This window comes from Zootermopsis nevadensis, unplaced genomic scaffold (assembly GCF_977971745.1).
Source record: "Zootermopsis nevadensis isolate Lab colony 2312 unplaced genomic scaffold, Znev_1.0 Znev_ptg000016l, whole genome shotgun sequence".
Taxonomy (NCBI): domain Eukaryota; kingdom Metazoa; phylum Arthropoda; class Insecta; order Blattodea; family Termopsidae; genus Zootermopsis; species Zootermopsis nevadensis.
Window position 1 is genome coordinate 2,992,005 of NW_028259148.1, and position 23,844 is coordinate 3,015,848.

Genomic DNA, 23,844 nt, shown 5'->3' on the forward strand with positions numbered 1-23,844 from the left:
GATATCCAAAACATTTTTCAGCCTACTGCAGAATATAATCTGCGAACCCCATGGAACAGAGCCCATGTCGAGAAATTAATAATCAACTATAGTACGCGACTGTAATCTTGAGACTTGCAAGGAATGCAGGAAGTCCGTAGCGTTAAAGGCAGACGCCATCTTTCCTCCTTCACCCCACTTCCTCACCTCTGTACTCCTGCGTCCTTCTTAAATTTCTGTTTACATTCATTTCTCCATTTCATATGATCATAGAAATTCATCCACTACTCCACTGTCATTCGTCTTCTGGGTTGTAACACCGCGTGGACTGTTGGTATATACAAACGTTTCGGAGGGACACTTTGCCTCCATCTTCAGGGCTAAAATGTTTTAGTCTTCCCCCACACACACACCAGTTCTTCAACTACTTATCCAGTTACAAAGCTTCCTTCCCAACATCCACATATCCATTTACCCAGTTGCCATGGCGACGCTCCAACAGGTGGCCTGTAAGTTCTGCAGTTTGCTGTCAGCTATCCCGGTATCTCCCACTGCTGTTTATCTCTCGACACCACATAGCGGTTTGCTGCACGATAAATTTCACGCTTTGCTCTTTCCTGTCAACATTTCCATCCCTGCATTTATCAGTACCCCAGTTCAACGATTCCATTACTTATTGTATGCTACGTATGACATTTATGCTTGATAATTATGTTCACTTGCGTTCCTTCAAATACGGCCATTTTTAGTCCCGCTTCTAATCAGTCATTTGTTTCATGGCTGTTCCACTGAATGACCGCACGCGAGAACAATGATCCTTGATCCTACTTTTATGCATATGCAGACTAGATAATGAACTGTGAAACTGTACTGGGTTTACTTAATAGGTTCCAGAGTTTAAATAATCCTTTTATATTTCATAAAATAACATTTTTTCGGGTGTAGGGCAATGATGTTGACCACTGGCCTTCATTGCATCCTGTTGATGTTTTCAGGAGACAACCGTTTGAAAGTACGAGCCAAAGGATCGTCTGTCAGAACTACCAAAACGGTGTAGTAAGCCACTTTGCCTACCACATCTCTGATTGTAGACCTTAGTGTTCTTCTGACTCATTTTATTCAATTTTCCTGAGCAATAACATATTCAAAATCCTTTAATTCCTTTGTTTGTGCAGTAATTTATTACATAAATCAGTCTTGCGGTGAGCGATTTTCTTTTGTCACTGTGCGCATTGGTACAGTGCTGCCGCACTGCTGCGGAGTTGTGCGATGAGCCGGCAGTAACTTGCCTACAAAGAAATGTTTGTCTTGTGAGTAGAAGTGTCTCGTGTGTGCAATGTCGGAATATTCAACTATATAGTGCAGTGTTTGTGTGGATTAGTGTGTTTATTTCACTTGGGAACGCTGGAAATGCAACCAACAGTTCCGATCAGCAGTTACACGTGTCTTAAGGTAAGCCGACTGCAAGTTGTAACTTGTTTACGTGACTCGCAATATGTCCAACTTATAACCTTATAAAATGACAATGGAATCGATGTCATACAACTTACGAAGATCAGTAGCACAGAGAGATAATTTTATTTGATATAATCTGGAGAAGTATTTTGTGTGTTATTCTTAAGTTCAGCAAACTTCAGAATTAAATATTAAAGATTTTAATGAGATCAGTTGATAGCGTTCAGCATTGGCGTCCAGGAGGCGGAGTGATACAAAATGTCTGATAAATGACCTTGATTCAAAGACGAGCCAAGTTCCGGTCATAGATGAAGACCGTAAATTAGGTCCAAGGTATGATATTTTGCTGTCTCGTGAGGCCTGCCGTACTCGTCACGGAAGTATTATATATTATCTTAAGTATTTCACAAAACAAAATTGACATATGTGCGGAACTGTACCCTTCTCTTTCAAGAACTGTGGCAAGGAGGAGGTTATGATAAGTCACGTGTATTTTAACTGCACGTCCATAAGAAAGACACAGTTGATATCAATAAAGATACGTTCCGTTTACCAGTGAAGTTAATGAAAGTTTCAATGTTGAATTTAGAAACAATTCTTTTTATTCAATATAATAATATTAGGTGATCAGTTGGATAGGTTTTATTCATAAAATTCAGTGTGAGAATAATAGTTATTGGTTGTGGTGGTCTGTTCTGCGTTTGATGTAAAACTATAATATTAATATTCGATATACGTGTACAGACACTCTATTACAGTTGAGTAATACAATTAAATAATTTTGGGAACGTGAGAATGTCGGAAAATTTCATGCAATTTGCATGTCCAAACTAATGATGAAATTATTTAATGACATCATATGGGTAATAATGTATTATGTTGTGAAGCTGATACTTATCAAATAGAATTTAGTTTGAATACGAGAAAACATTTCCGGGTGCATATTCTGAATTAATACTGTTAATATATGTTTTCAACGGGTAGACAATTTGTCGAAGTTATAAAACCTACGTATTTTACGTGTTTCTAGGGGTACTAATCTTGTGTTTTAATGTCATATTTAGCCAATATAAATTTGTAATCTGACAACATAATGGAATTACGAATTAATTTGCTAGACTCGTACGCAAATGACCAGGCTGAAATCGTAATGGAGTTAGAATATTTCTTATCGATAATCTCCTTTGTTTCGCCGTGAAATATTTTCGTACGTGTAGGCTCATATCGCCCTGTAAAGCTCAAGTCTTATGGAATGTTCGTTGTTTGCTTTTAAACGCGTTATAAATGATTATCACAGTATTAGCAATTTGTATTCAGGCCCCACTCCCGATAACCTTGTTAGTTTACCTTTGCGACTGATTGTGTTACGCACAAAATACTGACTGCACAGCTGTAAAGGGAACTTAATTTTTTGAAAGGGAAAGTTTGCGCGTTGATTTTAATTGAGTGAACAGCGGTCAGACAACGAAGTAGGATTTAACTGCAGTATGGTTGTTCCCAAATTTACACGAACTGAAATTTACGCTGTTAAACAAACGAGATCGCGTGCTGTTAGCTAATGATTGAGTATTCGAAACGCTGGTTTACCGGGTCGTAGAGAGGGGCGAGGGGATGTAATTGGAGTCAACAGACTCTGTCGGCCGTGTGTCCATAACAAACAGGGCTGCGCGTCCTGTGATAAATACTGCAAGTACCTCCTTTACCCTGCCAGCTGCTTCCAGGTCGCAGGCACTGGCGTCATTATGTCATTATATTCTGTCAAATATTCAACCTGCCCCAGCCATCCTATTCGTATCGCAAGCGATTCGTGGTAGCTATAATTAAGGTTAGTGCGTGAGGTATTTAACGTCGTTATTAGGTCGATCAGATCAGAAAGTGTAGTGGAGGACAGAGTTTTGTCCAAAGATATAATTGCTAAGAAAAATAGTTTGGTTGACAGAGAAATGTTCACGGGTTTCAGTATAATTCTTACTGTAAACAGCGTTTACCAGTTTGATTTTTGTAACGGTGAAGTGCTGTGTTTTCTTTGCGGTACGGACTGAATTTTTAAATATTATTTAGACGAGCCTAGTCAAAATTGACCCCTCCCCCCTTATAGCGGATGCCGATAAATTAATTACTCACGTGACTTTCGAAATTGTAGATTCAGCGTTCTGTAACAAGAAAATCAAAATTTCGTCGTCTCTGCTAGCAAACTGTCACTAATTATCGTTCTAACGATTTCACTCAAATTCTGTCCTTACCAAAAGGACGAGCGGGCATTGCTTGGGACCTTCTAACTATAAGATGTCCCCGCTCCCCCGAAATCGAAGTGTCTCTCACTTCTCCCCCACCAATTTCCTCTTTCTCTCTCTCTCTCTCTCTCTCTCGGCTTTAAAGGAATACGTCCAGAATTAATTGCACTCTCTGGTTTGCGCATTTGTAATTGGTAGAGTAGGAATGGTTTTGAAGGTTTGCACAGTGATTGGAGGGTCACTGGACAGTCCTTTTTAAATATACTGTGCAAGCAGACTTGCGTCGATTTTCTATTGCACTGTCTAGTGTGAAAATTTTTATATAATGTCGTCATGGTTGGCACATGAAGGAAAAGGCTGTTCTGTTTCGCGGTTCCAATTGTAAATTTCAGATCTTCACGTATTCAAAACTCGTAGAGCGGCAGCAGGACTTTGGCTGGCGGGGGTGGATTTCTCATGACTTATAAATCTATGATTTTACCTGTTGATTTGTACGGGTGTGATATATCGTCTTTTACATTAAGGGAAGAACATAAATTGTCTCTGAGTTCACTGTGATTAGGAAAATGCTAGTATTTACGTGGGATTAAGTGACAGGTTTGGTGGAGAAGATTTCATAATGAGAAGATTCACCAAATATTATTAGGATGATTACATCTAGGACGACAAGCGTGTATGAAATGTTGGTTGGAGGGCCTGAAAGTAAGAGACCACTCAGAAGATCTAGTCGTAGATGGAAGGATAATATTAAAATATATTTTAGCGAAATAAGTCTGGAGATTGTTAACTAGATTAAGCTGGCTCATGATGATGGGCTCTGTGAAAACGGTAGTGATCCTTAGGGTTTTATAAAGGGCAGGGAATTTCTTGATCAGACGAGGGTACTGTTGTGTTGTGAAGAAAGTCTTTGCTGCGTGGATTTAGTCCAGTAGACAGGCTTTTAAGCCTTCGCTGGAATAATAATTGGCTTGATAGTCGCATTGGAAAGGACTGAGGAGTTAGTTGCGAAGAAGTTGCTACTGCCCCAGCCTTATTCTGGACGGAATAGAGAAAATTATGGTTGCTGGAGCATGTCGTCAGATTAGAGTGATTGTTCGCTTCATTGTATACTTAAATGTAAAACGTTCTCTGCGAGTCTTTGAAACATTTTGAATTGGAATAAAGTTTAACTTGTTTTAACCGTCTGAGACCGAAGCCCCATGTAAGTAATGCGACTATTTAAACATTCTGTTCGCACCACAAAGAAAGCGTAAAGCGTTAAGAAGGCTGTAATAAAAAGACGTATTAAAACTGATTTACGCTTAATGCCTCGTAGACCAGAATAAAAACTTTACCAAAAATTATAAAGAAAGGACTACGTTTTATCACAAAGATCAATGTTTTGATGCTGTTGAGGTAGATAATCGCTGTTTATTCCGAAAATCATGCGAGACCCATAATTTTATCCACCTCACGTTTGATTATTATTGTAATTATATTCCAGTTCATTTATCCCAAGTGATCTCGTCCCTTCAGGGTTTCTGAATGAAATTGTATACGATTTCTCGTATCTCCTATGCGTGCTGCATGCCTTGCCAATCGCACTCTTCTTTACGTTGATATAATTTTTGGCAAAGAATACAGATTCACGCACCTAATCACGCAATTATCTGCTGCTATGTCGCAGGGATTCCCATGGAGTATTTTTGCATGCATCGACTTAACACGTGGACTGACGCGTTCTGTAATTGATAAATTGCTCGGCCCGCACGTAAATAAATCAGTTCTAACATAAAATAAACCAAACTACGTATTTCGTGAGCAGCGTGCGGAAATCTTGAACTGACCTGCTTTGATACAGTTGTTATCGCTGCTTCGCGACGTGACTGTGAAAATCGAAGGACGCCTCTCCGTCCACATGGACTGAACTACGAGCGAATCAGGGCCCCCGCCGTGATAAATGAGCTCCTTACCGCCTGAGCTATGGCATCGCCTGACAAAAGAATCAAAAATGTTTTGAATGCAGATGGTTATTAAACGGCTTTATTCGGTTTTCTGAATCTCATTCGCTGAAACAGGAAACAGATGTCCGTAATTTTATACTTATTTTAGTTAGTTTAATCCAATCAGTGTCGAAGCATAACATTTTTTCTTTTCCGATGCTCTCAAATTAATGTATAAGTTACTTTGTCATTCGAGTTTTAACGTCAGTCCCAATTTCAGAATATTAGAATATTAGGAAGTTTTCAGTTTCAGAACTGAACGATTGTTTCAGAAGTAACTGTGAATCTTAGCAGGCCAGAATGATTAATCAGCGACGAGTAAAGAAGACAATTCAAACCATTCTCGTATTTCCTCTTATTTGGCTAGTAGCTTTGCAGAAGACTGCTGTCGGTCGAACTTCGTCGGTCTGCGGGGAGTTGCTTTGTGTTTATCTGAATTTTCGTTCATCTTTTTGTTTCGGAGTCTGTCGAGCGGAGAAGTATGGTTTATCAGGTTTTAATGCACGTACAAGACTGGAATAGATAATGTTTTCAGACGTCTAGGGAACAGAATTCTGAGCAGAAATGCTCCCACAAATATCGTAAAGATCCATATAAAATATGCGGGTAGAGGAACGACTTTCATGAAGCAGACATTTTATTTCTGCTTGCGAAATATTAAGCCAAGGCCTGCCATGTTTTTGCCGTTGATCTCACGATGTTCCTGTCAACCTCTGTTTACGGGAGTCAGCTAAGTAGGTAGGCGTGTGTTTAATGTAAATTACTGGTGGCAGGCCAAGGTCTGCCTCACTTCCTAATACAGCCCGCAAATTAATTTCACACAAAGAATAATATTTATAAAGACAAGGAATATGGAGTTTACAAAGCATTTAAATTCTTTTCACGTACTATTAGTTATAGGCCTGTAAACTTAGAAACGCGCGCTTAATAATATTTAATTCTTGTATTAATACTATCTAAAGTAAAATTCAATGAAATGCAATCTTTATTTTTCCAATTTATCTCAGGACTCGGATGTGATTATGCGATATTTATGCTCTCTTACCACAGATTTAAATGGCTTACTAATTTATGAGATTGAAGTTTTTTAACTGCGCGAAGGATGATGTTTTCGTTCTGGGTCCGCGTTTCGGATAAGCATACTGTCTAAATCTTTAAGGTTGAAGATGGAGACGGTACGTCTCTCAGAGGAGTCTACACGGCGTCAAAATCCAGAAGAACATCGTAATGCGAAAAGTTTTTAGTAACAGCATTTAAAGGTAAGTTCAGAAGTTATCAATGCGTGGAAAAACGTAAATAATTTCAGAAACAAATAACCCAATAAGGTACTTCATTTCTGATCTTCCCCCCCCCAGGATATGATTCCCATCCCACCAAAATTTGCTTCTCAGATGAGACGAATTCGTTGTAGCTCTCTGTACCCTCGTAGAGAGCGAGTGTCAGTCAGTAAACCTCAGCCTTCAGAATAAGAGGCGACAATCCTGTCTCTGGAGATGAGTTCAGTCGAGGGAGAGACGGGATTTGCCGATCTACGTCTTTAACATGAGACAGACGTGCTGACGTCTGTTGGACTAACATAACCCTGACCTTGGCAACGAGTCTCTGTCATCCGTGACGTACTGCAACAGGTTGTCCCCGCCGTAGCCGGGACACAGCCCACAACTAGCGGTCCTGAAACAGAACAGAAGCGACTTGCACCAAATTTTAGACGAAATTTGGCAGGTCTTAAAATAAACATCGTTACTCCAAGAGACTCTGTGTAGTGGTAAGAAAAACGTCTCAGAATATAAATAAAACAGTCGTGTTTGCGTTGGGTGAGATATGAGGTTCTCACGGCGATGAGTATGAAGATGGCTGTCTTCTGATAATGGAGACTGTGGAGTTTTACTTCAAAAGTGTTTATTGATCTCTACACACACTTTGCAGTTCGCGCTGTTTAATAAGATCGCATTTTGGACACATTTGTCAATCGCCTTGTTTACAAATCTTCAAGTTGAACACCGAAGACTGCAGGACGGGACATACAAACTGAAAAAACCAGTTTCGTGCAATCGGTTTCATGAAACTGGAGACTTTGATTTAATCTAAAAATATTCCGTTGTTTTATGAGACTCTGTGCATAATTTGTAGATTGAAAAAAAAAGTCATCATTTTCGATTAAACCACGTGTCTTCAGTTTTATAAAACCGATTTATTGGAATTGGTTTCCTCTGTGAATATCCCGCATAAGAAGGTAACCAATCAGTCTTGAGCCTCGAAATGATCATTGCAACTTACACTCTGTTCTCTTTGTCAATTAACTTTCGTTTCTACGATGAAACACGTCTTGCTAAAGAGTAAATTAATTCTGAGAACCGCGTGTGTGCATAGGCGAGATTCTTCTCTCCGCTCAATTTTATGTAGCAGGTTAATGTTTCCGCTGAGCCAATTAAGACATTCTCACTAACAAAATATTAATAGAACAAGGTAGAACATTAAGAAGAAAATTTACATAATTTTACATAACAACCTCAAAAAATAACTATCATGTATTATTCATGATATCTTTTTGTGTTAACAAAATTAGTAAGAACGGAGAAGAACCTTTCTTGAGAAACTCTTTTCTTTTAATGAGACCCGAAGGTTCATTACAGTGTTTACAAGGACCCACACTTTCGAGGCCCTACATAATATTTCGTATCATGCTCTTTTATTACAGACTTTTTAATTCCCACTTTAACCCACCCGCGCCCAGGTGCCACACCACCCATTGTCGGCTGTCCTCTCTATATCCGTTGACCATTTCCTATACGCGGAATATTAACACTCGCCGTGCTGTTGCCACGGGGGATCCACTTAAAATGGTTAAAACTAATAAGAATTTATAACATATCACTTCATGAAAGTGTTGAGGTGTTGAGTCAAATATTCTAGACGATCCTGATAAAATTGTTAAATTATCGCGAAAGTGAATACGGAGCGTACATTGAAGGATTAAGTTTTTTATTTAAATGTTCCTAATTTACTTTTAAAAATGGTCTCTTGTTTTCTGTTAAATTTGAAAACGTTTTGGGGAACAGCGTTTTGTATTTATTTCACTATAATAACTTTAATATATATATTCAATAACATACGACTTATATTTTGGTTAGTTTTAATTGAATATATTTCCTGGTGTTTTGCAACCTTATGTGCTACAAAGTACAAATATTACTGTGAACATTTTTCACTTGTTTATTTTTGTTTAATACGAGTATATGCCGCGTTTGGCTGTAATCCCTGTTAAATCGAAATGCCATTTATTTTACATAATATTTAAACATCAAACCAATATTATACAGTTTGACTAGTTAATAATTTACTTTTGAGATAATTTCAATTTCGTTAGCAGTAATATTTAAACATTTTCAGGAATTATTCGCTGTGATATGAAGATGTGTTGGATCTCTGGGGTCATTTTCGGCTCCACTGCCCATGACTGTAGGTAGCCATTCGTGAAAGTGCTGGTTGGGTTGCCTAAGGATAGGGCGATGTGTTTATAATATATTTTACGCCATAAAAACTGAACTTATATGTTTTATGTCTTTGAAACATGACTCTTATCGAAGAATAGAACATACATTACAGGTATAAAAATTGTACGCTTTTCCACATAATTTCGTATTTGATCATTATGCGAGGCGTTGAAGATTTTTTTTAAAAATATTTTCATAGAGAGATGCTGTATAAGAATATATTACTAAGGCGCTATCACTGGCTTCTATTATAGCGCATGCTTGTGGCCCCTTTGCTGGCTGTTGGTGGACGCACTTTAAGTACTGCGTCTCCCGCCATGCGTCGCTACGTAGACGCGCTGGCGCGCTAAGCAGAGCGTCTGTCTGTCTGTCGATCGGACGCTCGGACGCACGAGTTTGGGTGAGTTTGATCTTGAGCGCCGTCAGATTCGCGCGTCGCTTCGAAACACCCTCCTCTGTCGGTGGACATGAACAAAAAGAAACAAGGAAGAAATAGTGACAAGTGGAAAATCGTTTGACGCAACTGCTATCGATTTAATATAAATATTATAGTAATATTAGAGTATCAAAGGGACATATCGTTTTCAAAATCTTAAATAAATATATGAATCGTTAAGAAAAGGAAATATTATATATCTTAAGATGTCTTTGGGGCTTTTTGAGAAGAGGTGGGTGTTGAAGTTTGTGTTTGTTTATTAAGTAAGATTTTAAAACCGCCAACAGTGGCTGTAGTTTAGCGACGAAAATAAATAGAAACGAGTCGTGTGAATGTTCTGAGTTGAAGAAAGAAATGAAAAGTGTGTTTAGTGAGTGACGGAAAATATATTTTTACAGCAATAAGTTTTGTGAAGGTTAAACAACGGGATTTAAAGAGGACATTTTTTTAATATTATACGTATAATAAACACAGAGAAAGGAGAGGCATAAATGCCCTGAATAAATTATCTGAATTTTAAAAATGTTACAAAAGTGATAAAGTTTCTTGTTATTGTTAGAAGTGAATTAAAATTTAAATAGAATTTATTCCGTAGTTCACACAGAAGTTTGTACTGACAAGATAATTTCGCCGAATTTTTAACCTAAGAACTGTCGTAATATAATATTAATATATTACAATAAAATATATTAATTAATCTTATATATGCAATTAAACTTATGAGACTAGTTTCTTCGTTATTTGGTGGAAAAAAACCAACAAATTGAATGTGATTGTGGAGACCACTCTGTCGTTTACTATATATTTTGACTAATTCTCAAACTTCAAATATTAAATAAATGACATATTAGAACTCTTTAGTGTTGAGGAAACAGATAGTTGATAAATATTGCAGTGTATTAAAATTAATATTATTAAACTGTCCAGAGAGCCCTTAACGTAGACAGATCTAAAAAAAAAATATATATCGATTGAAGAAATCGAACTATTACGTCAACCATTTCAGTGTCATGCAGTAACGACTATTCTGTTTCAAATCCAGACAACAAAGGAAATAAATTTATCGGAACAGAAATATGGTCAAATTTTCATAGCAACCGTCAAGAAAAAAACACCATGTCTCTGCACTACTGCCAACCTCACCAGTACCATTTGGAGCAGGTGGTGGGTTCAGATCCCGTCCAGGGATCTGAGTCAGATGTGGCTGCCCTGTCTGACTTAGAAGATGACGACGATGATGATGATGATGATGACGATGATGATGAAGAGGAGGAAGAAGATTTGCTGTATCCGGGATTCATTCCAGTCGCCCTGAAATATCTGGATCAGAACACAAGACCACGCAACTGGTGCCTCAAGATGATCACTAATCCATATCCTTTACAAATCACAACTCATTTCAGCATTTACGAGTCACAGCTTCGGTCTGCGGAACTGGTGAGTGAGACGTATTAAAAATGAATTAATTACTTATCCAGGGACTTGTTGATGCATAGGTCTACGTAGTTGGTCAGGGTTTTGTTAGAACTTGTTTTAACTGTTGCATGTCGAGTCTGAATCTTGTCCACAGAGTGCATTTATGGGATTCGTATGATTCCCACTGTAAACAGCATTAACCAATTGATATTTGTAATCTTCAAGTGTTGTGTTTTCTTTGCGGTACGGAGTACGGACTTAAATAAGAAATTGCTTATATTTTTGTATCACACAACTGTTTAATTTTTGTAACTACGCGCCTGTCATATTAATATTCTACATCCATGATAAGAAGAAACCTCATTAACTGTAATAGAACATTTGATGGATGTTTAAAAAATTCGTGTTCTAAAACCCTTTAAAACTCAATGGCAACTGTATGTACCGCTTGTTTTAACAATGTTCAACTCTTTATTTAAGGGGTTCGTATGATTCCCAGAATAAACGACGATTATTTCATTAAACAGCATTAAAATTGTGATCTTTGTGTTACGTTCTTTACTAAGAGGACGAGTGGGCAGTGCCTGGGAACCTTTATAGCTGAACAACTATTTCCCCTATTGAATGTAGTGTCTCTCACTGCTTCTCAACTTTATCTCCTCCCCTAGTTTTCCTTCGGCTATAGAATGTTAACTTCAGGTTCTCAAGATGAGAGGTTATGACGTCATACATTTTTCTGTTATTTACGACAGTGGCGCCGTATGGTGGTGTGTGTCGTAAACATCAAATGGCTTGGGGGTGACTGAAAGATTTTATGATAACAGATGACGAACGCACTCAAAATACGAGTATTCAATCACAAACTAGATTCGAAGCTGTGGCACTTCATGCAGAGGTTTACCAGTGTAGCACCAAGGACCTCGGAAACTCTGTCGAATTTCTTAACGTTGTTCGTCGCATCAGATGCATATTAAATAACCTTATTTTTTATACTATCATTTTAAGGAAGTGCTTTTATGGAAACTTCCTAATAGATAAACATTTTCTAGTGAAAGTTTAGCCTATAAAAGGTTAATATCAGCAGTACACATGTAAATGCACTAAATAAACTTGAACTATTAGGACTGTGAAACTACAAGAAACATTCTGAAACTGAATTATTCGGAATTTTTAGTTCAAAATTCACACCCTTGATCTTTGCCGAGACAAATACTATCTTAAAATAGGCCATGATCAGTGCCGTATTACTGTGGAACGGCCCGTGATTTATCGCCAACGTATGTAAACTTGGTGGCAGCACAGTAGATGTTAAACAGCAGGGGCATGCGAAACAGTGGTTACGTGTGGGCGCACCAGAAGGAATCTAAACACTAAAGTAGTATAAATATCAAGCTGAAAGCCACAGACATCACTGACTCATGTCAAATTCGCAGTGTCTATACTAGAGAGCAATAGCCTTCGAGGTAGTCTGTTGTCGTCGAGGTACCCCGACATAAATACATCTTACGAATGTGATTGAAAACTTATTAACCATTTGAAGCCCAAAAGAGAAGAGAGAGAAAGAGGAAATTGGTGGGGGAGAAGTGAGAGACACTTCGATATCTGGGAGGGAGAAAGAGCATCTTATAACTAGAAGGTCCCCAGGCAATGCCCGCTCGTCTTTCTGTTAAGGATAAAGTAAGAGTGAAGGCGTTAGTGTGATGATTGGCATAAGAGGCGGAATTTTGAAATTTTGTATTAGCGAAAGCTGAGGCTATTAATTTGGAAGTTTAGGACATAATTTAGAAGTTCCTACTGAGGGGAGGGGGGGGGGGTAAATTTTGATTAATTTAAATCGGGAGGGCTGCATGAGAAGCTTGCAGTGGCAACTTGGAACTTGGGAACCATCTCAGCATTTGCTTGAAGACAGAGGAAAACCAAGGAAAACCTGTGTCGAGATGGCCGGTCGCAGGACCTTCCGGGTGCGCACTGACTACTAGCCAGCGGTCCGGCGGACAAAAGAGGAATTTGTACGGCCCAAGCTCGTCTAAACAATATTTAAGAATTTAGTCCGTACCGCGAAGAAAACACAACACTTCACCGTTGCAAAGATTGACTGTTTAATGTTGTTTAAGGAAGTAATCACTGTTAACAGTGAGAATCATAGGAAACCCATGATTACATTTGTTGGAAAAATTATAGATTGTTAAAGCGCTTAACAGTTCCACCCGGGCTATGGAGGGTAAACCCTACAGGGCGAAGGCGAGCGGCAATGTTCAAGGATGGAAATTTTGGGTTGAAGGTGGTTGTGCTTGTCGAGGTGTTTCGCTGATATTTTTCGCCCTGTCATGTGAATACACGGGGGATGTTTCTGAAATTGGTCACTGCCTCTTCCTTCCATGTGAACAACTCGCGTGTTCCATTTCACGCTAAGTAATCTCTCAAATATTATACCCACCAACATAGAGTTGAGCGTTGTGGCCAAAAGTTTTAATTTTTGAACCGAAATCAGGATAAATTTTAAACTTTCGTATTCTGCTTGTTTATTGGTTTGTATAGAGTGTCCCAAAAATATGACTAAACCTTTACGTACATCGGAATCGGCGCTTAATATATTAAGAAATTTTGTGTACGTGTTCAAAATGACCACCGTTAGCTTCGTGGCACAGTTGTTAGCGGCGAGGGACTGACTGACAAGTGGCCCCCTTGTTATAATGTGTGTAGATATTTTTTGGAACACCCTGTGTATATAGTTATTAAAATACGGAAGGCTTTAATTTAATTCTCTTTGAATGTGAGCCGTGATATTTCATCCAAAAAGAGTAATATAGACTGAATAGTTAGGAGTGCATGGGAATCTGTTCTCTGTGCCACTGTTTCTAACACGTTGGCTCACGAGGGTCAGTGTTGGGTCTCGCGAGAATTCATTTCAGCGCCCGTAGAGACGCCGATGTCACAGGACTGTATCATTATGTGGAGATTCAGTCTTCACGGAGTGAATTAATTTATTTGAAACACAGTAGCTGGGACAGGGAAGATGTTTGAGGTTTGTGAGAGTCACCGGTTGGTCATGGGACGAAATTTATGCTTGGCAAATGTAGCTTGGATCCATCGCTACTAGATCGACCCAGTTTCCCCATGCGAGAAAGCCACTGGAACGTGGTCCTCCATTTTGTGACGAGAGAATGAGTGGAGTTTGACCTCCACTATTCCATATGTATTCACCACGCAGTGGAACAATTTTATGTTCAGTTTCGAAGAGGTTTCCGTCGCAAAATTTCCGAAGTTAGTGTGGGCTGTACCAGGAAGCTGTTCCATACCGTATGGTATGTTTCAGTGACTCAGGCTGTGAGCCAGCCTGATGCTGGTAAGGAGGATCGAACACAAATAGGAATGCGTACTGGGGAAAGGGGAATTCCCTGCCACCAGCAAGGAACAATTCATCACTGCTGCCATTTGTCCGAACTTCTCATAACACCGAGACACGTGAATCATAGGTTATTTAGCGACGGTGTTTCAACTGCTGAGAAGTTGGCAGTAAACTTGAGGACAGTTCTTAGTGTTCGGAATTTTTGTGGGTTATTCGTAAATTCTACAGCGAGGCTTCGACATTTAAAGTCAGGTGCTAACTGTGTGTGTCGTCTGCTTTAATAATAAATGACACAAAGTGCTTATGGATTTTGTATGATTCTTAAGAATGAACAGAGATTATTCATTTAAATAACATTAACGAGGTGAGGTACGATATGGTTTTTTTTTAATGTAAGAACAAGGAATTTAAGTGTTATTTAGACGAATTTAGCCGCCACGGTGGTCTAGCGGTTAGAACGCTGGCCTTGTAATCCTGGGGTCTCGGGTTCGATTCCCGGCGGTGCCCGAATTTATAACTTGTGTTGGGCAAGGCCGTGGTCTAGGCAACACGGAGTTTTCCTCCGTGGCATCCCAACAATTACTCCATTCACACACAGAAGAAGGCAATGGCAAACCACTTCTGGATCATCTGCCAAGAACGTATATGAACAGGTCCCAGTCCGAGAAAAGGATGGAAGGATCCTGTTCATATGGACCTGTCGTCAGACAGAACACTAAATAATAAAAAATAAATAAGACGAATTTGTGTTTCAATATCGAGTTCAGTTTCTGTTGTTATGATTCATGTCTGTCTATCCCCTTGCTCAAGCATCCATCAATAAGACGGATCGTAGTTCTTGATTTGATGATCCTCGTTACGTTGAACAATTGTCGATGTTACCCATCTGGGTTGTAACTCCGCGTCAGTTTGTAGGCGTCTGAACCCAAAGACCAGCGTCGACATAACTTTGAGCCTACCTCATGTCTCAAGCAGCTGCTCACAGCTACAGGAAATGCCAAGCACTGACGGTGTTAACAAAACGCGTTTTCTGATATCAGGTGAAAATATTTTATGACTGAGATTTACAGAACATGACTATTATAGAGAAAACTTACGCGGTCAGTACAGGACCACATTTGAGGACTGGATGCAGTCCGCAGGCCGCGTGTTGAGAACCCCTGTAATGTTTGCAAGACTTGATATTGTCTACTATGTTTATCTTCGTTACGAAGATTTACGCTTGGGAGAATTTTGTTTAATACGAGTGAAATAGATAAGCATACAGAAGTGCAGGTTAGTAAATAAGCAAACGAACATCCTCAGGTCTACTATTTTGAGAGGACGATAGAGCGGGTTTTATGCTGATATCCCTTACGGGCTGTGTGGTCGAGAAGTCCGTTCGTCTTGTGTGACGATTTCCTGAGCGTTACAGTTGACTGGCACGACATAAAAGACTTGCAAGTTTTCAGGTTTTATTCTCGGACTGAGTTTTTCCTCATCCATTCATTTATTTATTTTATTATTATTATTATTTCCTTACATTTATAAATGTCCTCTATATTTTCCCATTTTCATATTCTCCATGAATATCCTGACCTACGCAGTTGTGACTTCAGGGTCTGAAAGAATACGGCGTACTATTAAAACATGGCCTCATTACACTTATATACGTCTTGAACCACATTTCAGTACATCTTATAAACTTCCCCGAACACCGAATTATATATGATGTCTCGTTGTGGCCGTCACTGAACACGTATAGAAAGTTTGAACTTGTTTTGAGTAGGAAGATTAATTATTGCATGTTATTCCAGTTGAGCTATTAAATGATGTAGGCCCCTGGGCTGTCCCTGTTTTAAAATGTTTTAAAAATACACACACGCTGAACACGAGTTAATAACCACGTAAACCTAGTTTTCAATCGCTTGTCTTTAAAGTGAATACAAATAATTTAGAATTCCACAATGCATATTCGTTTAGTAGGAATGTCATTTCTACACTTTTTAAGACCTCATGACTTCAAATGGCGAAGAATCTAAAGATTTTGGACTGATTAATTCTCTCAGGTCTAAAAAGACATCAGAGGGCATGGACCAATCTGTTTGCAAATTCTCCTCTGTCGCAGGTTCGTTATTTTAATGTTGCTGTGTAGCTCAGGTGGTTAGTCACTGATTTCTGACGTTGAAGGCCCAGATTTGCTCTCAGGGTAGTGAATGTGAGATTTACCGCTGCTGCGTGTTCACTGATGTACCATCTGGGGATTGGGAAATGAGCCTGTTAACGGTGGCAAATTCACAGAGACAGTTTCGACAATAACATCCATGACGGTTTTGATTTCAAACTTAGTTTTAGTGTAAGTAAAGTTAAATGAAGATTGTAGATGTCTGTCCATCCTCTGTCAGTGTGCTTATTCAATAACTGACTTTAGTATTGTAGGTATTAATCGGCCCATTTTGTGTGTGTGTGTGTTGGGGGGGGGGGTTGAAGTGCATGTCATTACTATAGACCAGTGGTATTCAAACTTTTTTTGTTCGCGTACCCCCAGATATAATTTCTCTTCAAATTTGTACCCCCAAAGTTGTTGGTGTATAATTCAAGTTATACATAGTATATAATCTACATCTAAAATAAATTAAATAAATTACATTATTGATTATTCAGTGTTTATCATAATTTTTTTTTAAAATTTCACGTACCCCCTAAGATGTCTTCGCGTACTCCCAGATATAATTTATCTTCAACTTTGTACCCCCAAAGTTGTTGGTGTATAATTCAAGTTATACGTAGTATATAATCTACATCTAAAATAAATTATATAAATTACATTACTGATTATTCAGTGTTTATTATAAAATAATATATATATATTTTTTAAATTTCAAGTACCCCCTAAGATATCTTCGCGTACCCCCGGGGGTACGCGTACCCCAGGTTGAATACCACTGCTATAGATCACCCCATCTTTTTACGTTTTAAACTGACTCTCACCGGTAGAGCCAGGAAGTTATAAATAGGGTAAATCGAAGTACAACTGTAAGGAAATGGAAAATAATTAAACGTGTTGGCTGTGACAGTCTGATGATGATGATGACTAATCAATAATTACGCGGTAAGACGCGATGTATGTGTTTCGGTGTACATAAAACATGTTTTACGACTTTTGGTTTGCTTTATAAACTGCGCTGCATTCCGAACCGTTGCTAACTAAGCTGTCACGAGTTCTACTAGGCAGAAAAATCAGAAATCAGAAAATCAGATAAATTTCAAACCAGTCAGCTGTCCAACGTAGAAAAATGTCAACAGTTGTGAAATATTGCACGTTTTTGTGAAGATACAGAGCAGGGATGTGCCATTCGATTTAATTACCCTGCAGATAAGAGGGAGGGGAATTATTTTCTGTATGTATTTGACTGTAATGCAAACATTTGTGTTTGGATCGTACTGATACTATAGAATTCAGACTTCAGTTAAATTCTGGATCAAGGCTTTAAAAACGAATGGTAACTATATGTACCACGGGCATTAACTTTCAGTAACTTTGGATATTTTACCCACAGAATTTATTTATGGGTTTTGTATGATTCTCGTAATAAACAGCGATTATATCCTTAAACAGGATTGACCAATTTATCTTTGTAATGGTGAAGTGTTTTTGTAAAAAAAAAAAAAAAAAAAAAACTGTGTTCTTAAAGACTATTTAGACGAACTTCGAACTTCACCTGAGATTACGAAAAAATGCTGAGATGGTTCTCATTTCCCATGTTGCTTCTGTATGCTTTAAATTAATCGAAATAGCCCCCTTGCTGTGGAGACCGCCAATTTAATTATCGTTAACAATTATCACTGTATCTTACGTAATCAGAAAATCTTGATTTCCTTATTTATGTCTGAAGCTTCTGTTTCTTATCGTCCTGGCCTTTTATAAAACTGTTAAATAATAATAATAATATATAAGATAGTGTAGTTGCGTCATATTGTGATTTATTAAATTAAAATTAAATTATTTGGTTATTCCGTCAAATCACAATGTATTTAAAATAAGATAATTAAAATAATTAAAATATCATTCTGTGTTCCATATCGAATAATCGATTTACAATTGGAACAGTTACAACATGTTTCGGTTTTATTAAACCATCATCAGGTGTAAAATTATATTAAATTTAAAACTGTTACAATTTTTTTTACAATTTTTTCGTATTGTAGTTTTTTCGAGGTCGTGTCCAGATATTTTCATATAATGGATCAACTTTATTGTTTGAAGTGATGCTTTTGATGTTTACATCGGTCTGTGAAGTAAATGATTCAAAGAAACATTAATGAATATGGATGAATATTGTTTTCTATATTCATCCATATTCATATATATGTTAACTCTTTTATAAGTAACGGAAGAGAAAACGGGCTTACTTATCATATTTTTTACATTTTAATTTCTGACGTTTGTTGGTTTATTTAACGATATTACTGTGACGTCGACTGGTGGATGACACCTTGATAGTGAACGGTTGTAGCTTTTGTCTATAAGGACCGAACAGTAACCACCGGAAACCCGAGCCTAGACAACCGAACTTTCGGCTCGGGTTAAAACTTTCCGAATATCAGGGATAAATCACGCTTCATCAGTACTCAGATCTTACTTTGGTGCCTGAGTCTTTAGTGTGCAATCCAAAGCAACGTAATTTGGCTTTAAAAGTTCTTTACACAAAGGATAGATACGCTAACTAGACCAGTAGTTTATACAAAGCTGGATGTATAGACAATAGTTTATTCTGTAGCTTGTAGTGAATCGTTGGGTTTTAAACTGGTTTGTTTTAACATTTGCTTTGTTTCAAGCTCTTTTCTTCCCTTGATCACACAGTAAATTCATTTCTGTCTGAAACTACAGCAGTGCAATACGGTTTTTTTAAGTAGCTCATGGCTTTGGTTGGTCACATACAAATATTTACAGATTTTATTGGGTCATGGTTGTGTAAAAAGTGGAACTTTTGTTGTGTTAAATTCAGATTTACAAATACAGAAATACTGATTGTTTCAATAATAAATTTCCTCTAGAGCGGTCGTTAGCTGGAATTATTTTATGATATTACCTTGTCATTGTACCAACTGGGTCATTGGAATGTGGTACAAGGCCTGTCATGTTTTAGTTCAACGTAGTGTAGAAACTTATTTCAATGTCTCACGGTGGCGAATATGATTATTACTTTATTCTGTGTTGTTGCACCATGAAGTTTAATGGAAGTTTACCGACGCTCTTAGTGTCTCCAACATTAGGGCCATCATGATGGAAGCAGCAAGCACCTTTGAAACGTCGTTTAACTTCTGTCAGATTCCTCCGCGCAACAGAAGACAGCCAATTTCATAATCGACGCCGTCAGAACCTGAAAAACTTAGAAATGTATATTTAACGATTAGGTGAAGAGTGTCTCGGCCCTTTGATTGCGATTATAAGGTCAGAGGGGTGTTATTTAACCCTTCAAATAACAAATGTTATGCTATTTAATATTATAAGGGCCTCGCACATACGATATTCATATCGGGATGAGGACCTGCGGTGGGACTTTGCTCTGGGAGCTTTGTTGACTATCTGAGGTAATTATAAAATTTACATGAATGATTCTGCACCATGGAATTCGTTAACTTGTACCAATTTTACTGGAAATAATGGATACCTATCTGAATAAAGTCTCTGTGAAGTTTAAGTTATAAAATAAACACTTAATTCCAGTTTGCACTTAATAACCGTATCACATTGGATCGTACAAACAATCTAGGGACACAATTTCTCGTTTGTTTTCTTTCCAGAAAGTGTGTATTTTACTTTCTCAGAAGCGGAATTTTTGCTTCAGAGAAGTAAAGAAATTATTAATAGAATTCAAAGTTGTTGAATGAATCAGAGAAAGAAATTTTAGTGACTTATTTGTTTAAGTTAGATGGAATTTTCAGATGCTGGCATTACTCGCTAGAAACACACAACGTATTTCCAATAGTCTTTATAAACGTCGTATCCGATTTCACTTACGTATTGTACATTGCATGATATTCGTAATACCAAAGAAAATACATCTTTTTTTTTTTTGAGCTGTAGTATAGCTTTTGTTCAGTTGACATTCTTTGTCTTACCATGTTCTGTCTACAAACTTGAAGATTAAATATAAAACAAATTTATCTTATGTCTTACACGGATGTGAAACTTTGGTCTGCTAGCCTTAAAGAAGACAATAGATGGATGGAACAAAGCACTTACTAGAATGCATAGAACGAAAAGGATGAAGGTAACGGGAGAATCGAGTAAATTTCACAATAAGAAGCTTCACCTTTACTTAATACTATTAAGGACAATAAATCCGACAGTGTACAGATGAGTGACCCTAAGGTTTATTATTTATTTCCGATTACAATACTGGTATAGCCACGGTGGTCTAGAGGTTAGAACGCTGGCCTTGTAATCCTGGGGTCTCGGGTTCGATTGCCGGCGGTGCCCGAATTTATAACTTGTGTTGGGCAAGGCCGTGGTCTAGGCAACACGGAGTTTTCCTCCGTGGCATCCCAACAATTACTCCATTCACACACAGAAGAAGGCAATGGCAAACCACTTCTGGATCATCTGCCAAGAACGTATATGAACAGGTCCCAGTCCGAGAAAAGGATGGAATGATCCTGTTCATATGGACCTGTCATCAGACAGAACACTAAATAATAATAAGATGAGGTGGTCTAGCGGTTAGATCGCTGGCCTTGTAATCCTGGGGTCTCGGGTTCGATTGCCGGCGGTGCCCGAATTTATAACTTGTGTTGGGCAAGGCCGTGGTTTAGGCAACACGGAGTTTTTCTCCGTGGCATCCCAACAATTACTCCATTCACACACAGAAGAAGGCAATGGCAAACCACTTCTGGATCATCTGCCAAGAACGTATATGAACAGGTCCCAGTCCGAGAAAAGGATGGAAGGATCCTGTTCATATGGACCTGTCGTCAGACAGAACACTAAATAATAATAAGATGAGGTGGTCTAGCGGTTAGAACGCTGGCCTTGTAATCCTGGGGTCTCGGGTTCGATTCCCGGCGGTGCCCGAATTTATAACTTGTGTTGGGCAAGGCCGTGGTTTAGGCAACACGGAGTTTTCCTCCGTGGCATCCCAACAATTACTCCATTCACACAGAGAAGAAGGCAATGGCAAACCACTTCTGGATCATCTGCCAAGAACGTATATGAACAGGTCCCAGTCCGAGAAAAGGATGGAAGGATCGTGTTCATATGGACCTGTCGTCAGACAGAACACTAAATAAATAATATAAATAAATACAATACTGGTAAGAATACTATATAATAAGGCAAAGTTCTTTTTCCTTAATCCTGAATAATCATATAGCCTGATTTCCGTCCTGTAAGATGTCTGTTTTAGTTGTCTCTCGCCATTCACCTAGAACTCTAAGTCACGTCAGATTTGTCTGTGGTCAGTAACCTTTGACTACGTACTATAACACAATCAATTCTGTCAGAAGTACACAAAGTCTGATTTTCTCAGAAAAGGAATGTGTAGGTTTCTGGAGAAAATATCGAGAAATTCGAATTCGAAGCGAGCTGCTAGGATACGGACGGTAAAATCGTGTGTTGTGTTACCGACGAATATATTTCTCTATATAGCAAAAGAAGCTTTTGTGTAAATTTGTCGTAAAAATTATGTGATCTAAACGAAAACTAAAATGGTTGAACAATTTTATGTAAGTCACTGTTCAAGTTGTTTAAGACTACTTATGTGAGCTTTAGTGAATTATGGGAACTTTTTAAATTGATTCTACAAAGCAGTAAGTTTTATTTAAATTTTAACTGTTACACATAATTAACGTCGATTTGTGTTAAATAATTTGTCTGTGTGTGAGTTGTTTAATTATCATGAAAGCAAAAAACATGAATTTCGGTGTGAAAATGATGACACCGAAACTAATGTTTATGACGTGCTTTTAAACCGCATTTTCAAATTGTCGAATGTGCTAGGAGTAGAGGTAATGCTATTGAAGGGAGGTTTAAAAGTTCTATAGGAAATTGTTACTGAAGATAGCGGAAAATTCGCAAAGTATAATCTCATTTTCTGACGTTATAGGGTTCATTCGAAGACTAAATTTTTACTTCAAAAATACCGATGTTAAAATTTTGGATGGTAACACCGAGTGGAATTGTAAAATGGGTTATAACGCTCGTAGTATTTGAAGAAAGTAACAGTCTGGTTTCTTCCAGAGTATTTAATTTTTTTTTTTTTAAATTTACATGGAATTACAATCCGGAATAACTCCTTCGTCATGTCGTATGAGAAATATTCAGATAAAAGCATTAAAATGTTTTGTCTTTATAAAAATGAACCCATCGACTTGACTGCAGTGATCTCCGAACTCGCTTGTTGAGCGTACTAATTTTCAAGTCTATTCAGAGAACAGTCTAAGGCGTGGATGCAAGAACCAAGTAAGTCTACATTGACAAATCTTGAAGAGAAACGCGTACTTTCCTAGGTAGGATCTGACGTTTTCACGGCAGTGAGTCCAAAGGTGGATGTCTTCTGGGTTGTAGCGACGTATATATTCTGGTACAACCAGAAGACAGCCATCTTGAAATAGTTTTCTGTTTTGTGCTGCGGACTTAGAAGCGATTTAAATTTGTCTCCTACCTAACACCGGTCTTACGTCGTTCTAGCACCAAACTGTAGGTCGATTTTTTTATCTGTAGGAAACAAGAAAGAAAGAAAAACAAAAAAATGTGGATTTTTCTTGTTCTTTTCACTTCCCTTGGTTCTATTTTCCTCCTTCACTGTGAAACCATTGTCTGATTTAACTGAGATGTAGAAAACATTTGAATTGACTAACTAGTCAGCTACCAAAATCGACTGTAATCGGAAATTTCAAAATTATATTCCACTCTCACATCATATAATTTAATACACATTATCATATTTTAAATCTCCTTTACCATACGTTAATACTCTGGGTTTATCTACCTTAACACTTTAATTTGAATTATAAAATATTCTTAAAGAATTGATGTCTTAGGCCTATTGCTACTAGCAGTCCGCAGTTAAACGTCACTTTTAGGAAGTGCATTTAAGGAATCTTATTTCGCTAGATATGACAATTGTTAACATTAAGCAGTGAGGTAAAGTATTTATAAAAATTATTAATCTGTTGATAGTATACTGTGTTACTGTTCATTTACATACATACGCTTAAGGTCTGCAACGTTGATCATGGTTGAAATACGTGACTCCAAGCCCTCGATTAATGTCGTCAACCATAATTTATGAATGCTAACTGCACCAAAATCAAACTTTTTTGTGTGTATTTTAACTTTTTAGAACTGCGTTCAAGAAATTGTATTCATTTAAGTGATATTTTTGTATTACTGAGTGTGAAATAGTGAATTCGAAACATAACAACATAATTTTTTTTATAATTTCCTAATTTGACTCTAAATTCTATTAAAACTTTCAGGTGTTTTTCCTAACCCAGATACATGTATGTAGTTCTT

At 37.8% G+C, this 23,844-nt stretch overlaps 1 protein-coding gene across 1 annotated transcript; it reads left to right on the forward strand.

The window, feature by feature from the left end:
* The first annotated feature begins 1,044 nt into the window (after positions 1-1,044).
* LOC110834399 (uncharacterized) lies at positions 1,045-11,310 on the forward strand. Its single transcript, XM_087349397.1, has 2 exons — positions 1,045-1,431; positions 9,399-11,310. Exon 2 carries the CDS (start codon positions 10,697-10,699, stop codon positions 11,033-11,035), a length of 339 nt encoding a protein of 112 aa, XP_087205523.1. The 5' UTR covers positions 1,045-1,431; positions 9,399-10,696; the 3' UTR covers positions 11,036-11,310.
* The last annotated feature ends 12,534 nt before the right edge of the window (positions 11,311-23,844 follow it).